Source organism: Pimephales promelas, chromosome 8 (assembly GCF_988280905.1).
Source record: "Pimephales promelas chromosome 8, fPimPro1.hap1.1, whole genome shotgun sequence".
Lineage (NCBI taxonomy): Eukaryota > Metazoa > Chordata > Actinopteri > Cypriniformes > Leuciscidae > Pimephales > Pimephales promelas.
The window spans coordinates 13,123,452-13,141,714 of NC_142776.1; the positions used below are offsets into that span (position 1 = coordinate 13,123,452).

At 36.9% G+C, this 18,263-nt stretch overlaps 1 protein-coding gene across 1 annotated transcript; it reads left to right on the forward strand.

Annotated features, from left to right (window-relative positions):
• Positions 1-4,762: 4,762 nt before the first annotated feature.
• LOC120466964 (uncharacterized) lies at positions 4,763-9,586 on the forward strand. The gene is made up of 3 exons (XM_089134603.1): positions 4,763-6,919; positions 7,485-7,644; positions 8,432-9,586. The coding sequence occupies exons 1-3, from the start codon at positions 6,826-6,828 to the stop codon at positions 8,715-8,717; spliced, it is 540 nt and encodes a 179-aa protein (XP_088990729.1). The 5' UTR covers positions 4,763-6,825; the 3' UTR covers positions 8,718-9,586.
• The last annotated feature ends 8,677 nt before the right edge of the window (positions 9,587-18,263 follow it).

Sequence of the window (18,263 nt, forward strand, 5' to 3'; positions counted from 1 at the left end):
GAACACTTTTGGCACAAAGGTTCTTTACAGGCTATCATTCATTCATATATTACATTATTCTGCAACATTTTGTAGTTGTAATTAAATTATTGTTTATTAAACTGTTGTAGTAACTTAATTTAATCATGCAGATTTTTGGAGGATAAAAACTGAAATGGCACTCTTCGTGTGATATTGATTAATTACATTTTTAACCCCCATATCTTGAATTTTGTGATCATTCACATGCATTGCATTTTAGGGGTTCCAAATACGTAGCGCTTCAGAACCTTTTCTTCTAGGATGTACTTAGGAAAAAAAAAAACTATTAATCTGTAACATTATCGTGCATGCTCAATTTACAATTTGAATACACCCAGCAGAATCTACAAAATGTTAATCATTTTATCAAGAGGGTTCAAAAAAGTGACTTTTTTGAACTGCCCTGATGAGGATTTCAAATAACTTCTGTTTATTGCCCACAAGACAAAATAATGTTAAAGCAGAAAAGACAATGCCTGTACAAATGTGTACATATGCTTTAAACATGATGCACTAAATTCAGCCATAATTTTGTCTGTGTGTTAACATGTGTTGTGTGTAATAGGCTAGCTTGATCAAGGCAGTCCTAAATAAAAACAAAATGCGCCTTTTTATGATCTCTCTTGTTTTGTTTATATTAAGGTTAAAATATAATTTTGTTTTCATGTTATGTAGTCTAAAACATCTGGGGCCGTATTCACAAAATATCTTAAAGGAGAACTCAAGCGCAAAATGAACCTTTGGTCAAATAAAACATTGGTACCTAGTCAACCGTTCTCTGAGATTTGTTTTCATGATAATCGAATGTAAGAGTTTTATCTCTAAAAACTTGTAACAGTTCTAGTAAACTGTAAACTGTCTCCTATGGTGAGTGAGAGTTGCAATTTTACTCCAGGCCATTAGAGGGCACTAGGGAGCCCTTATCTCTACACAAGAGGGTAAAAGGAAGAGGGAAATGTGTATTAGGCGTACCTGTTAGCTGAGAGCATATGCTCTTTCCTTGCTTGGAAAACCCTGTTGAGGAACATTTGTGTTCAACTTCTCAATGTGAGTTAATTGTATTTGTTCCTTTATTATTAACACATGTATATTGTGCAAAAGTGTTTTCCAAGCAAGGAAAGAGCATGTGCTCTCAGCTAACAGGTATGCCTAATACACATTTCCCTCTTCCTTTTACACTCTTGTGTAGAGATAAGGGCTCTAATGGCCTGGAGTAAAATTGCAACTCTTTATTTATGTGACCTTTGACCTTAGTGTTACAAACTGTTTAGAGTATAACGCTAGTAATGGGGGCATGTAATAACTAAAAAGAAATCGCTAGTTAATACCACTAACAAGGCTCAAAAAGCCCCACACTAACACAGTAACATAATGAGGGTCCCTACATGAAAACCGAAGCATTGAGAACTGTGTAAGTGTACAGACCGTTTAATAAGAAGATACAGTATTTTATAAAGACAGTCCACTTCGTGTATACATGCAGGAGCCATCTTGGAAACAGTCTTGACAAGTCGAACCACGAAGCCGTTCATACAGTTCAGAAGTTCGCAAAACTTCATACAGTTCAGCTCACTTAGCAATGTCGTTCATGGTTTGACAAGTCGAGACTGTTTTCCAAAGATGGCTCCACGAAGTGGACTGTCTTTATAAAATATCTTGGTAACACTTTAGAATACGGTTCCTTTGTTAATGAATAACTACACAAGAACCAATGAGTAACACAGTATTAACAATCTAGTAACTATTATTAACTAACAAGAAACTCTGATTAACAAACTAGTAAGTTATAGCCAGGGGCGCAACTACCCAGTTTCAGAGGGGTATGCAGCAACAATTTTAGCGCCCCCCCCCCCAAAAAAATAAAATAAAATAAAAATAAAATAAATGTAATGTAAGTGTGCTATGTAATAAGTGAGTAGGAAGAAATGAGAGCTAACAGAAAAAAATAAGTGCAAAATTGTCGTTTATTAACACAATTAAACTATAGCTACTCCACCTTGATGAACCCCCCCTAAGAAAACTATAAGCTCCATTGTAACAGCAATAGCAGAAAATTTTGTGTTCTGTAATGTTAAATTCAGCAGTCTGGTGCACTTTGAGAGTTCAAAATTAAAAGCTCCAACCCATATTCAGGGTGCAAATTAAACAGAGAAAAATTTGCTACTACTACATAATAATAGTTATAATATTAATCCCATGATAGTAATTGCCATAAAGGCTATTGTAAAACAAATGCACAGAAAAATAAAGGAAACTTTCATAATTAGTTTTGCACTAATTTCTATAGCCTACTTGAAAGATACTTGCGCATAATGACATGTTTCATTGGCCAGTGTGTCAGAAAAAAAACTAAAGCTGACTTTTTTGATCAATGCATTACACCACCACAGCGCCGCCAATTAAGCAAAAAACAAAACAAAAACAAACAACAAACAAACAAATGGGCCGCCGATGTATGAGTTTTGTGGGCCGTAAAGACAAATAAATTAAAAAAGGATGAAATGTATTGGCTGAAAAGCACTTCGGCCCAGCGGGAATCTCCCGGTAGTCCCGATGGCCACCGAGATATACAGTAGATAGCCTATGCCTGCATGTCACATTTTAAATCCTACCTGTTGGCTTTCAGCAATGCATGCAGTTATTTAGCTGCTGTCGCATCAATGGGCTCTATGCACGGCGTTATTTCCGGTAAAGGATTAAGGATGCTCGATAACTTCCGCCGATCATAGAGTCCAATGCAATACCGAGAATTTATATTGAATTTTATACTCCATGGTTATACTAATGAAACGTTAGTCACAAAAACAGATAAAACAGACACCCCTCGTTGTGTTTATGCTTCTTTTTAAAATTATATTAAATAAACATAACTATATATAAAATTACATCTAAACGTATGTACGTTTCGTTTCAAAGATGGGAGGACAGTAAATATTGAAGACTCTGCCATAATCCCGTTTTCTCCGGTTTTCCTCCGCTTTAATCTACACAACCGGAAATGGACGAGCATCCTTACGTCAAATGCGGAACTTATGCGTGCATATAGCCCATTGACATGCCATCTCCTTTTCTCTCTTTCTTTTTCTATTTTTAGCCCCACAGCATTTTGTTTTATCCATCTTTTTCGACGACAACTAACTACTCGTACCTGCTCGCTCAGAGCTCACGGCGCCCCCGCCCGCTCGCGATATTACCCGCCCCCCTTCTCCATGAGGGCGCCTACTCTAGCCTGGCTGTTAGTCCTCTAAAATTTTATATAACATTGAAGGAATGCAGAAATGATTTAGAAACGGACAACGGCAGCTACATATAGAAATACAATATAGCCTATATATAATTTTTTTTTTTTTACCATCGCTTTGGCGCCCCCCATTGTGCTGCGCCCCTATGCGCCGCATATAGCGCATACCCACTTTTATACTGGGCATACCCACTGGTTATAGCGCACAAATGTGGTATAAAAGTGGTATTCACTATTAACTAATCAATAAATAACATTTTTTTAATACTTCCCAGAGAACTACTGTAAAAGTTTATTAACAATAGTAACTATTATTACCTAAAAAGTAACTCTGATTATGAATTAGTAAGTAACAGTGCACAGATGAAAGTGTTACTAGATACTTCTGTGGGAATTACTAATTGGATCCGTATTATAAAGTGAAGATCATTGGAACTAACTAGTAATGACTCAAGTGTTACTTCATGATCTAGTCATGATTTGTGCAACCAAACACTAAAGTCATTTCGAGCATTTGAGATTTTTGGTGAACTTAAGTATACTTTTAGAAAATTTCTTTACTATTTTGTTTGTTGTTTGTCTTTTTTGTTTTGTTTGTTTTAATGTTTGTTCTTTACTTTTTTACTTTTCACTTTAGTCATTACTAGTTAGTTCCCATGGTCTTTACTTTATAATACGAATCCAAATAATTAGTAATTCCCACAGAAGTATGTAGTAACACTTTCATCTGTGCACTACTTACTACATTACTTACTAGTTCGTTAATCAGAGTTTTTTTTAGGTAATGGTAGTTACTAGATTGTTAAAGGGTTAGTTCACCCAAAAATTCTGTCAGTATTTACTCACCCTCATGTTGTTCCAACCCCGTAAGACCTTCGTTCATCTTCGGAACACAAATTAGGATATTTAAAATATTAAGATCGCTCCTGCATACTGGTCCATAGGCTTCTTGAGGGAATGACTTGCTGTCCTCAAAGTCATTAAAGACATCGTTAAAATAGTCCAAGTGACTACAGGGGCTCAATCTTACGTTTATCAAACGACGAGAACACTTTCGTGCGCAAAAAAACAACAAAAATTAACGACTTTATTTCAACTAATCGTTTATTTCTCCCTCTACGCGAGTCAGGTTACTAGTTTAATAGCGCAAGCTTCTGTTATTGTACGTCACACGCATCACACACATGACCAGCATCGGCCAATAGTAAGCCTACGTGTGACGTAGCTTTACACAATCACACTACGCTAACTGACTACAGGCCCATGGAGAAGGAAGTGAATAGTTGAAATAAAGTGGTTATTTTTGTTTGTTTTTGGGCACAAAAAGTATTCTCGTCATTTGATAAAGTTAAAATTGAGCCACTGTAGTCAGTTGGACTATTTTAACGATATCTTTAATGACTTTTCGATGCCAGCAAGAGTCATTCCCTCAAGAAGCCTATGGACTAGTATGCAGGAGCGATCTTAATATCTTAAATATCTTAATTTGTGTTCCGAAGATGAACGAAGGTCTTAAAATGCTGGGTTATTTTTTAAACCCATATGCTGGGTTGAGCATTTTGATTATGTTGCTGGGTTATTTTCTCTGTAATCAGCTGACAATGACCCAGCATTTGGGTTTGTTTTGGAAACTTTTGACCCAGCGCTCACCTCTACGCGCGCTTTTGTCCTCACACACTGAATCAACGTCAACAGGAGGGGAGGTTCAAGCAGGAGCGAGCTTAAGGTGAGTAACAGTGTTTTATTAAAATTATCCTAACGTTATTAGTCAACGAAGTCAGAAAGTCAATAAGAAATTATGTTGAAATTATCTATGAATTATTGACGACGGACCCTTATATTACACGAATCCTCTGTTTTTTGTGTCTGTCGAACTAGCGACCGTTAGGCTAACATAACACAGACATAACATTCATTATTTTTACACGGTCTGTCATCAATTATTCCACTTATAACACGGTCACGATGTCTAAATACAGTTGTTGGTGTTTTATCTCCAGAAATTTTGCGGGTTTCTTGTAACGTTACTTGAAACTGACTCGGCGGTGTTGGATGCAGTTAATGTCACTGGCTAGTGGCTGCATATGCTAAAGAAGCTATAAGGCTACTATTTATCTGTTATTGTTCGTCATTTTCGAAAGGTAGCTTTACATAAATATTTTATTATGTTGCAGTATGACCTAGGAATGCTCGGGAGTCAAATCGGTTCGTGTGTGATGTGTTGATTTTGCCGTGTGGCTGCGCACCACACACGGTACGACCAAAACCATTAAACCCGTGATTTTTTATCGCTGTGTGTGGGGTCTCTCACGCCGCCTTCACACTGGCAGTTGAAATCAGCTCCGATGCGGCTGCGAAACGACCGGAAGTCATTCATTTCCTATGGAGATTCGCAGACCGCATGCGAATGGGTCCGAAACGGGTCCGACCGAGTGCGGTGCGAAGAAAATCGTGTCCGTTGGTCATCCGGATGCGTTCAAAAATTTGAACTCCTGCGGAAAGCTACGGACGGTTCCTATCCGACAATTCCAGCGGAAGTTGAGCGTTGCTATGGTACTGATAAACAAACCTGAATTATTAACTTTTAATATAATAAATAACGATTTTATAACGATAAGTTGTCCTGTTATTTTTTATTTTCATGACTTTCTAACGTTTATAAGGGCAATTGAACTATATTGACCACTATATCACATTTTTTAGCCGACCTGACATGTCAACGTCCTGAGCAACTTTCCTCACGCAGCATAACCCTAATCAGAGAGAGATCATACAGAACTGACAGAATCAAACTTTAATCTCTCCGCCATTTTTGTTCTACCCGCGTCCGACGCTTTTCACTGTGTAGTACGACGTCCGTTGGGAACGTATTGCGTATTACGGAGCTGATTTCAACTGCCAGTGTGAAGGCAGCGTCAGGTTGGGAAAATCGGCCGACAATTTTAAAATCGTCCCGTGTGAACCAGCCTTTCAATTCGGCTATAAAGCAGCCCTGCAGAAAACAGTGAGGTCATCGTCCACCTCAGTACAATTCTCATCAAAAACTGTAATTGTTCAGCTAAAGTCAGTTCAGTGTTGCTTCAGTTCCATTCGAAAACTGTGTAAAGATAATAAATTATGAAATAGTTACTGTAACGTTAGTTCAATTTGGTTCAATTGTTGCTCTGAAAAAAAGTAAATATTAACAATATTAATAATATTACGTGCCCCCAACTAAGCAAGCCAGAGGCAACAGTGGCAAGGAACCCAAAACTCCATCAGGTGACAGAATGGAGAGAGAAAAAAAACCTTAGGAGAAACCATTATGTATTAATACAATTTATTATTTTGGTGTGTCATGCAATTTGGTATACAATAATTAAAATAATTATGATGATCATTAAATCATGAATTTTTTAACAACTGCCAGGAAAAATAAACATTAACAACATTTATTTATTATTTATTATTTTTACAAACAGACTAATACATTGGAATGAATAAAACATATTCTATGAAATATCTACAGGTGATTTTATAAAATATTTTTGAATTATCCAGCTAACTGTAAAGATATTACTAATATGATGTTTCCTTCTGTTCTTTTACAGCAATGGACAGTTTTGTTCAACAAACTCATCAACTGGAATCTTGAGTGCCTCATTGAAAAATTTGCTGGTAAATATGTGATGAACAATTTTGAATTTCAAATTCTCTTTCTTTGTTGGTAATCTTTTTTCACAGTTGCATCCAGTGCCAGCCATTTACTCACCCTTATGTTATTACAAACCTGAATGACTTTCTTCTCCTGAACACAAAAGAAGATATTTTGAAGAATGTTGGTAACAAAACAGTTAACCGTAGCCATTGACTTTTATAGCCTAGTACTTTTTTCCTATTATGGAAGTCAATGGCTACCGTCAACTGTCTGATTACTGTCATTCTTTAAAATGTATTTTTGTGTTCAGCAAAAGAAAGAAACTTGTACAGGTTTGGAACAACATGAGGGTGACTAAATGAGGTGAGTAAATTTGACATGAGGCTAGTAAATTTAGCATTTTGAAGGTGAACTATCCTTTTAATAACACTAAATGTTTTCAGATTACCAGAGTACATGTTTAACGGTTACATATTTAAGCTAATTTCAGTCATTCTAAGTTGACCTTAGTTGCTTAAATGCACTTTGCTTAATTTGAAAGGTGATGAATTAACAAGTTCTAATTTGCCTTTTATCTATACTTAGATTCGAAAGGCATACTAGCACTTAAAACCTTGCCTGTCATTCTTCCCCCACCTGTGTACAAGATTGGCCACAAAACCTTTCGGCCAACTATTCAAGAGGCAAGAACCTCATTCATTGATGTACAACCTGTAAGTAAAACAACATTTCTTTACACATGTTTGTAGGGCTGCACGATAAATCGTTTTAATCGTGATCATGGTTATTGCTGCTTGGATCTGACACGCGTTTCATTTTCTCACAACTCTTCAAGTTAAAGGGATAGTTCACCCAAAAATGAAAATGAAGTCATTAATTATTCACCCCCATGCTGTACCAACCCCGTAAGACCTTCGTTCATCTTCGGAACACACATGAAGATATTTTTGAAGATAAAAAATGAAGATATATCACTCCTCCATAGACTGCCTAAGGTATTGAAACTTGACGGCCCAGAAAGTCATTGAAGAAAATGTTTAAATATTCCATGTGACTACAGTGACTTTATTCGACTATTCCTTTTCTTCCTTGTGGGCCTGAGACGAGAGTTCAAGAGATTTCCACGACGCATGCGCGAGAACTGAGAAGAGGACGTTCTTCTTCTACTACTTCTTGTTCAGTTATCGCACATGCGTTGTGGAAATCTCTTGAACTCTCGTCTCAGGCCCACAAGCATTTTCTTCAATGACTTTCTGGGGCGTCAAGTTTCAATCCCTTAGGGAGCCTATGTACGTAGCAGTAATCCAGCTCTCAAATTTAATCCAAAATATCTTCATTTGTGTTCCGAAGATGAACGAAGGTCTTACGGGGTTGGTACAGCATGGGGGTGAGTAATTAATGACTTAATTTTCATTTTTGGGTGAACTATCCCTTTAATTTAAGACGTTATTTAACTAAGAATGCTATTATGAAAACCTAAGACACACTTTTAAAGAATTATCTGTGTCTGATATTGTCATTCCCTCATTTAGTCTGGACCTGGAAAGGCAGAAAGAAGCGAAACCCTTCCCCTTTGTCTTGGAGCTTGGAATTGCGGGACAGTTTTTTGTGGTGGTGAATGGGGAAGCTCTGGAACAGGTGACTCTCCTCAAGGCTGTGGATCTTTGTTTCAAGGCATTTTATTGCTTTGACATTCACTATCCGAAACAATGTGCCCCTGTTTGGGAATTTTTGCAGCAAGTAGTGTATGGAATGCCTGGGACAGAAAATTCAAGCATACGGTTTTTGCGGGCCTCCATTTTTGCTGCAGAGGACTAAATGATTAAATGACTAAATGAGCTATTTATCTGTACATTTTTCTTTCATTTTTGTTTTACATTTTTGGGAAGAGATCCTTTAGCTATTTATTAATCTTTAATCTTAAATCCTTCAAGTATACCGTTTTCACATGTCTCCCATTTTTGCTGCACAGGACTAATTGATTGCTTATTTAAATGAATTTCAAGTATGTAAATAGGTTTTATTTCATTGTAATTTTTTGTGAAAAGAATCTTTAGCTAATTTACAGTTTATATGCAGAGTTTGTATGTGCCTCCTATTTTTGCTGCACAGGACTAATTGATTGCTTATTTAAATTAATTACAATGTACTTATGGATTTTTTATTGTAATTTTTTTGTGAAGAGAATCTAGCTATTTTGCACAGTTTATACGCAGTTTTTGTGTCTCCCATTTCCATTTTTGATGCACAGGACTAATTGATTCTTTATTTAAATGAATTTCAAGTCTGTAAATATGTTTTATTTCAGTGTAATTTTTTGTGAAGAGAATCTTTAGCTATTCTGCACAGTTTATACAAGTTTTTATGTGTCTCCCATTTCCATTTTTGATGCTCAGGACTAATTGATTGCTTATTTAAATGAATGTACTTATGTGAAGAGAAGAGAATATTTAGCTATAGGCTCTTTTACAGTTACTAAAGTTTTTATTTTGCTACACAGGACTAAATGATTGCATTGTATATTGTTTGTTTTGAATTTTGAGAATCTTACCATTTTATAATCTTTTAACATACCAACATTTTAGCACAAATGATTTTTGTGGGCCTCTGTTTATGCTGCAAATGACTAATTGTTGATTAAACATGAATGTATTAGATTATATTAATTTTCTGGAATAAACACTTTAATTGAATCATCAACAGTAGTGTTATTATTATTATTATTAATATTATTTTTGTTATTAGAATTTTTAGTATCTAAAATTAACCTGTAACATGGGGCTGTTTGACCCAGCACTGATAAAAAAACAACAACAACCCAGCAAATGGGTTAATCTATAAAACCCAACCTGCTGGGTCAAAATAACCCAGCATGTGTTCTGTCCAATATTTACCCAGCGCTGGGTTACCAAATAACCCAAATTGGGTTGTTTTTAACCCAGCATTTTTTAGAGTGTACGGGGTTGGAACAACATGAGGGTGAGTAAATACTGACATAATTTTAATTTTTGGGTGAACTAACCCTTTAATAAACTTTTTCAGTAGTTCTCTGGGAAGCATTGAAAAAATAGTAGTTATTGAATTAGTTAGTGAAGTACCACTTTCATCTGTGCGCTATTACTTACTAGTTCGTTAATCGGAGTTTCTTGTTAGTTAATAATAGAGATTGTTAATATTGTGTTACTTATTGGTTCTAGTGTAGTTATTCATTAACGAAAGAACCGTATTCTAAAGTGTTACCAATATCTTCTTATTAAACGGTCTGTACACTTACAAAGTTCTCAATGCTTTGCATGTAGGGACCCTCATTATGTTACTGTGTTAGTGTGGGGCTATTTTGATCCTTGTTAGTGGTATAAACTAGCGATTTCTTTTTACTTATTAAATGTCCCCATTACTAGCGTTATACACTAAACAGTTTTTAGAGATAAAACTATTTACATTCTTTTTGCTCTCAGAAAAGCTTAGGGGAGCGCGGGGCACAACCAAACGCGGGGTTAAATGTAACACGGACCGTTTACATAGTTCGTCAGGATCAAGCAGGTTGTCTTTCCGCTATTTTTGTCTTGCTGCCAGAAGACCGTCTACCGCGAATTTGCGGAAAGTTTTGATTATATTTCGTGAAGATACTGGACAAAGAGTGTTTTGACATCATGAAAGTAATTTTTTTCATCATAGGTTTTTTTTTTTCGGTTTCCGAGTTGGGTGTATACGTTTCCAAATCTAACTTTATATTGCCTTAATCACTGTTTTGTTGGCTCAAACATAGCACCATTTTGAAACATGTCAGCAATTCCTAGCGACTGTTAGCTAGGCTTAAAATATGTAATACACAGCGGGGTTAGTTGCAACACTCTGTTACAACTAACTCCGCTGTGTATTACATATTTTAAGCCGCCAAGTGTACAATGATAATCAAATGAAAACGGAGCCACACAACTTTTCAGGTTTGAGTATACATTTAACTTTGTTAGACTTTCACAAACAATGTTGGAATTTAAAATGTTTAAAATGTAGTGTAGTATGAATGATAACTTGTTTATTTATTAAAAATATGGCCTGTTATTAAAGGGGGGGTTGACTGCGATTTCACTTTTTTGATTTTAAATAGTGTGTAATGTTGCTGTTGGTGCATGAACAGTATCTGCAAAGTTGCAGCAGCTGGGTTTTAGACGTCACTAACCCATAAATTTGCATCAACCCCTCCCTCCGGAATATGCAGGAAAGGGCATGCGCATATTTCTGCGGCACGTCGAGTGAGTTGTGTTCACCCAGCTGTCAGGTCTTCTGTGTTTCGGGCTTCCCATGGATGCTGTACTTCCCCAACAATGGATACAATTTATGTTTGATTATATTCCTGAAAGTGGCGATCGTAATCTAGCTCTCTGTGCTGCACATTTTATGAAAGACAGCTTCCAGAATCTCCACGAATTCAACATCGCATTCAACAAGAAACTGTTACTAAAACATGAAGCAGTTGCAACTTTAAAACCAGAGGCAGCAGTTGTTGGGCCACAACCTGTAATGGCTCGTTTCCACTGAGTGGTACGGTACGGTACAGTTCGGTTCGGTACGCAATTATTTGCGTTTCCACTGTCAAAAGTTGTGAATGGTACCAAAAAGCCGAACCGTACCGTACTACTTTTTGGGTACCCTTTCGTTAGGGTACCTAGCACAGTGAAAGAGTACTAAAAGGTGGAGCTAGACTCACTGCAGAACGGTGATTGGTGGACAGAGTATCGTCACTCGCGCGTGCTACAAGGGCATTAGAAGCATACAGTTGAAATATAATTCTACTGTTATTGTGTCACGAAATGTAGTTTTAAGAGTTTTTCAGGCGAGAAAGTAGTTTTTTAAAGATCAAATCTGTGGTTTATTTATAGATTTTTGATAATTTGACTGAGATCCATTCCAAGCGATCACCGGACGCTCGCGCTCGTGTCCCCCGCCGGGAACAGCCTTTCCTCGGCTAGTCATCCTGATGTTTGCCGCTGACTCGGACGTCTCTGTAGTGGTTAAACATGAGATATAGTTCGTCTTGTATAAACCTAACAGGGGATCTTTGGTCTCGTGAATCTATAATTCGTTCCCTGGCCAATAGTTTTGGCAGAAGGCTACGTGAAGTTTCATATCTTTGAGCGCTGAATTTGTAGGCTATATTTGACTGACTGAATTGTTTCTTGATGTTATTTAAGCTTTACTGTATTTTGTACCTTTTACTTATATTTTTATAATGGCTATTATTGATAAAACTGAAATTCAACAAAAAGAGATAGTTTTGTCATTTATTTTATTACAAGATCATCTGTAATGTTGTTTATTGCAACATTTGTACCAATGCGATATGCAATACATTACATTACATATTGCCTGGAATATGTTTAATATTTTTAAATTTAAACGAAAAGAGGCAGGGTTGTTTTATATTTAGTTTTGTTATAAATATAACGTTACATACATGCAGTGATAATCAATAGGCTATGCGTTGCCTGAACCACATTTATGTGCTTTAGAATGTTTAAAATGTATTGAAATGAAATCGAAAAGAAGCAGAGTGGTGTTTTATAACATATTTCATTTTATTGTTGCCTAAAATGAACATACAGAGATAACCGGAGTCGCAGAGCCAGAGCGAGCTGAGTGCGTTCAAGAACTGTTCCATTAGCAGAATTACTTTACTCGCGTCCTCGGGATCATTCTCCTGAGTCGGAATTTGCGTTGGCTTCTTGGAAACGCCTAATGCCAGCGCTTGTTTCTAGTGACAAACATGCCGAGAAGCAAGAACAAGATCTGCTGTCTGTCATCCATTGTTGTTTACTTTGCGCTTTCTTCGCGCGAAAATGACATCGATCGCTTCTTTCCAGCATACCACACCTATCAAGTAAGGGTACTGTTGGCGGTGGAAACGCAAGCCTGATCATGGTGTACCCGACCCGACCCGTACTGTACTGTACCGTACCGTACCGTACCCCTCAGTGAAAACGAGCCATAAGTAGGCTAAGACCTAATCATTTTAAATGTATTTACATGTATAATTCCAGACATAGCCTTGTGTTTTATTTTTATTTTTTCATATGCCAGCGCTGGCTTTATAGCCACTAGGCTACTAGTTATGCTAGTATTTTGTGTCTACGACAAACGCGTACAAACATTATGGACCTGAATTTTGTATAAGTACTAATGTTGTAAATGTATTTTTCATGTATATATGCTTTATGATGTTAATTTCGATTTGATCAAAACTTAAACTTGCCAACGCTGTTTGTGTTTAACATTAGTAGCCAGTCAGTTGCTATCGTTGCCAGTCAGATGCTATTGTGTAAAACAAACGTGTATATGGTTAAAAAATGTAGCAAATTATCATTCAGAAATGTTTAGTAAGAGCTGTGTGTGGTGAGGTTCTGTTTGACTCTTTCATCGCAGCTTTCTCGGTCTGATTCTGCCTCACTGATACTGCAGTCTCGACATCATTATTTACGTGTATCCACCGTCTATGGTATCCACCTTTGGCATGCCCGTTTCGCCCATAAAGGTAATGGGCGTTAACCTTCCGGACAACGTGAGCGACAGTTTAGCCAATCACAACACACCGGCCCAAACGAACCAATCTGAGCCCATTGGGTGTTTCTGAGGGAGTGGTTTCAAAGAATCAGGAAGTCAACCACTCGTTCAGAGGAGAGCGCGGCTTACAATAAAGGTGAAGTTTATAAAAAATAAGACTTTTTAAAAAAGAAAAACCATGAATACATGTTATATTGCACCCCATAAACACAATCATGCAAAGAAAAAAAGCAGTCACCCCCCCCCCTTTTATGCAATAAACCCTTTCAATTTTTATTTTAAGCTCATTTGTATTATTATTACTGTTATTATTGTTATTAATAATAATAATAATTGTACATGCAGCTGCCACACACAAATCTAATTTAATTGCAATTACAAAGTTTATAATTTTATTTATTATTATTTATTGCAAAACTATGCAGCCCTTTTCTATGCCTCTATCCATGATATTGATCCATAATAGAAGAATGATTGGATGAGGGATGGATGTATGGATATCTGTCTATACGATGCACAAACTATATCAAACTATACAAATAAAATAGTACTGAATTATGTGTGTTGCACACAAGTGTTACAACTAACCCCTCTGTCTGTTACATTAAACCCCGCATATGGGGTAAGTTGTAACATTTGCACTTCTGTCACTTTCAGTGCAACTGTACGAAAATGGTAGGTCCTAGAAAAAAACTTTAAGTGGTCATCTGTAGCAGAGATGTGTATGTTGCTTGTGTAAAAAAAAGTATTAATCTAACCTAATTATTTTTTAATTAATTGAGCCAAAACCAAAATGCGTTAGGTTGTGCCCCGCTCTCACCTATCTCACAAAACATTTTAGTGCAAAAACTAGCTCCTAAATCTGTGAGACCTTAGGAGTAGTCAAGAGTAGGCCACTCTCTAGTCAAAATCACAAACAATCCTAATGGCTGTTGCTGGCAACCTGTTGGAGCAATCCGCCAAAGACACTGTATATCATTGAGGCAATAGTGATGAAGCTTGGGTGCTGAACTTTTTCTTCATAAATGCAATACATGTTTTGATTTATAGGTTTTAATATACAATAAATCTTTAATAAATCGCCTTGCTTTTGGCTTGCTTAGTCGGGGTTATTTAGTATTTAATATTTAACAATATTATTGATCTGTGTTGTACTACTTTCATGTTATCACTGTGAAGCTGCTTTGATACAATCTGTATTGTGAAAAGCGCTATATAAATAAATGTGACTTGACTTGACTTGACTTAAATAAATATTGTCCGATTTCCTGTGGCAGTTGTTTTCACAACATTTACAAATGGGTAAACAAACAAACAACAAAAAAAAATACATGTATTTGGCGTGCTGTCCAAGGGGATCAAGGGCTCCGATCTCGGAATTTAGTAAGACAGTAAAGCAAATGTCTTTATTAATTTCAAATATCTTGTATTATTTTCAATCTACACTTAATTACATGCATCCTGTCACGTAAACTGACCTGTCAATCATCTTGTCACAGTTAAAATCCTCCACACATTTCATTTCATTTCATTTCCTACCGAATCAGAGATAAATGGAATAGCTTGTTGATCTGCAGTCATGCTTCTTTCATGTGGAGCACTCTCCTCTTATTAATGCATAGTGATTCATTTAAAAGTTAATGGCCAAAAGGATCTTTATGAAAGTTGATTTTGTTTTTGCATTACACATTGACATTGTTATAGATTAAATATAACTAAATAATTAAATATAATTTTTTTTTTTTTACCAGGTTAAACTTAGTTTAGATTAGTCACTCAAACCTTTATCTAAACCTTTCACTGTCAGTCGCACATATTCGTTTTGTCGTTATTTAAAAGGCATTTCCTCCAAAGCACAATGGGTTGTGGGCAACATTAACCCTTACGGTGCTTTCACACCTGGATCGATCGATTGAGACGTGGTTCCGAAACAAAGGGGCGTTTCCCTTTTGGCCTGGTTCGTTTGGTCATATGTGAACACACCACAATACAACCGAGCGGGTGGTCTCGGCTCGATTCTATACGAACCCTGGAGCGGTTCGTTTGTAGTGAGAACACAATCGACCCACGAACCGGAACAAATCAACTTTCTTATCACTTGTACCTCCACTTTTGCCAAGGTGGTCTCGTACCTTTATGTACTGCTGTCAGAGTTTTTTCGCCTTTGCGCGGCACTGCTCGACGGACCGTTCATAACCCCTCTCTTTCATTTTATAGCTTATCTTCTTGTGCACTTCGGTGTTCTTGTGTGTAGTGTCCAACATCCAGGAGATGTATTCTTCCGACCAAATATATGAGGCATTTCACTTCTTCGTAGTACCAAGTCAATCCGCGATTCAGTTTGTGTTAGGCTACTGTTGTCATGGCGATGTCCCACAATGGAACGCGTGACCTGCACGCTTGAGGTTCTGACGTAATGGCGTAAGGAAAGCCCAGGAAGGTTGCGCAATTTGGAACGCTTTACAACAGTGTGGTGCGAACAGAGTGACGTATTAAATTGATTCAGAACAAAGTATTCTGTTTCGGATCTGTTCCGGAACAAAACAAATTGATCCAGGTGTGAAAGCACCCTGAGAGTGTGCACGGATCCACACTTCAAAAATCTACTGGAAATAGTAGACAATTCCAGGTTCCATTCCAACTCTTTTCAACATACTATGCTTTGGTACACACTAGTTAGGATGAATAGTATGGAGAATGGGATTCAAGGTATGATTAAATCGCTGACATATGATTGGCTATAACATCTTTGTATATGAGATAGCTAAGTGCATGTGAAACTTTCGAAAACTTTTAGCACATTTTTACAGATGAACTTATCGTGAAAAGTGTTGATTATATTTATATTGAAATCAATGTTGTGCTCTTATATCAGAAATCACTGGTCACTTCTGATTTTGACACGTACACACAGCTTGGTGACTTTACTCTCGTTTCTTTAGTTCAATACAATGCATGTTAACAAATATATAGTTATTCCAACCGGTGCTGTCTCTTTTTATCTGGTGCATGAGCGATGCCCCATTTACAAATGAAATCACTTTTTTGAGTCAATTCTGTTCAAAGCCTTGATCCCACAAGTTGGCAAAACTGCTTGAATTGGTTCACTTCCTCGTCTTTTATCCTGTTTTTGTGCTTGTACTTGTGTTTGGATTGTTTTGGATTTTGACCTCTGCCTGGATGACTATGAGTTTGGATTGCCCTTTTATTAAACTACTGCTTTTGGATTCTCTGGTTCCCGTGTGGTTATCGTGACAGAATGCCCCACCACTGGTGAATCAATGGCACCTCCTCCTAAAAACACACACAAAAAATAAAAAATACATATTTGATACATATGAGTTTGATGGGACACTTGTGTGAAAATCCAGCTTACCTCTGTGAATATTAATGGACAGGAAGTACAGGTACTGAGAGCATACTGTGAAATACAAATAACACTGTAAGACTTTGTTTTTATTATCTAAAAGCTCTGACAAATTAATTATTTTGAACATCAACATGTAAACAGCACAGGAATTCTCTGAACACTGTTGAAGAGAAACCTGTAAAAGGGAAAGTCTACCTAAAGTCATTTTAAAAACAACTGTTAGCTTGTTTAAACATTTCTACATGCATACTTAAATTAGCTTTACACAATTCCATCCTTTAAAACATACCCCAAGGTCTCTTCCTGTTTTTTCAGTCAAACAACTGTTAGCTTGTTTAAACATTTCTACATGCATACTTAAATTAGCTTTACACAATTCCATCCTTTAAAACATACCCCAAGGTCTCTTCCTGTTTTTTCAGTCCAGGATCCTGGGTCAATGGAGCATGCAACGTGCCTGGATTTCCAAAGAAAACACAAAATGCATAATATGTAAGTAATTTATCAGTGTAATAATATGTAATTATATAACGTATGCTGATAACAAGGCTTTCAAATGAACTTTAAATGAGCCTGAGAATGAGGATCTTATGTGAACTTGAAGTCTGAGAACGAGGCTTTTATGTGAACGAAGCCTGAGAACGAGGCTCCCTTTGAAAATTGTAACTAAATAACATGCCTGGAACAAGGCTAGTAAATTAATTATCTTTTGTCTCAACCTAAACGTGGTTATGTAACTGTCATCTCCAAAACCACCAGGGTGAAGAGAATTGAAGAAAAGTATCTCCCTTTTAGCTACCAACATAACTTGCAATGGGCATTTTGTTAATATCCATGAAAATAGAATGCACTTAACCATACCTTTTGAATTTAAAATGTTACAGCTAGAAAGATTATAGAAAAAAAGTCAATACAGAGCAGATAATGATCCACTTTATCCAGCTGTCTGCTCCAAGCTGGAAATAGTATGAAATCCTTGGACCTCATGTTTTCCTAATAGTATTGGAACAAAATATTAGTCAAGTCACATTTATTTATATAGTGCTTTTTACAATACAGATTGTATCAAAGCAGCTTCACAGTGATAACATGAAAGTAATACAATACAGATCAATAATATTGTTGTCACCACCCATGGACTGTCTGTGTTTTGATTCATCACGTGTTCCCCTCGTCTGAGTTCTCCGCCCTCATCTGTTTCCATGGACACTAACCACCTCCCGCACAGCTGATTGTCATTTGTTTATCACCGTCACTGTGTATTTAAGTTCCTGCCTGTCTTCACTCCCTGGTCCGGTATTGTTTGTGTGTTACCTGCTGTCATCCTGTCTGCCTGTTTCCGAGTTTCATTTATCAAAATATCAGTGTTAATTCTACCCTCCTCGTCGTCCTCCTTGACCAGCCCGTGACAGAATACCGGACCAAAATTCAAG

Bases quoted from the DNA above. Each gene is read 5' to 3' on its own strand.
- LOC120466964 (XM_089134603.1), top strand. From the start codon at position 6,826: ATGATGTTTCCTTCTGTTCTTTTACAGCAATGGACAGTTTTGTTCAAC. The intron at 6,920-7,484 runs GTAAATATGTGA...ATCTATACTTAG, and splicing joins CCTCATTGAAAAATTTGCTG to ATTCGAAAGGCATACTAGCA. The intron at 7,645-8,431 runs GTAGGGCTGCAC...TCCCTCATTTAG, and splicing joins ACATTTCTTTACACATGTTT to TCTGGACCTGGAAAGGCAGA.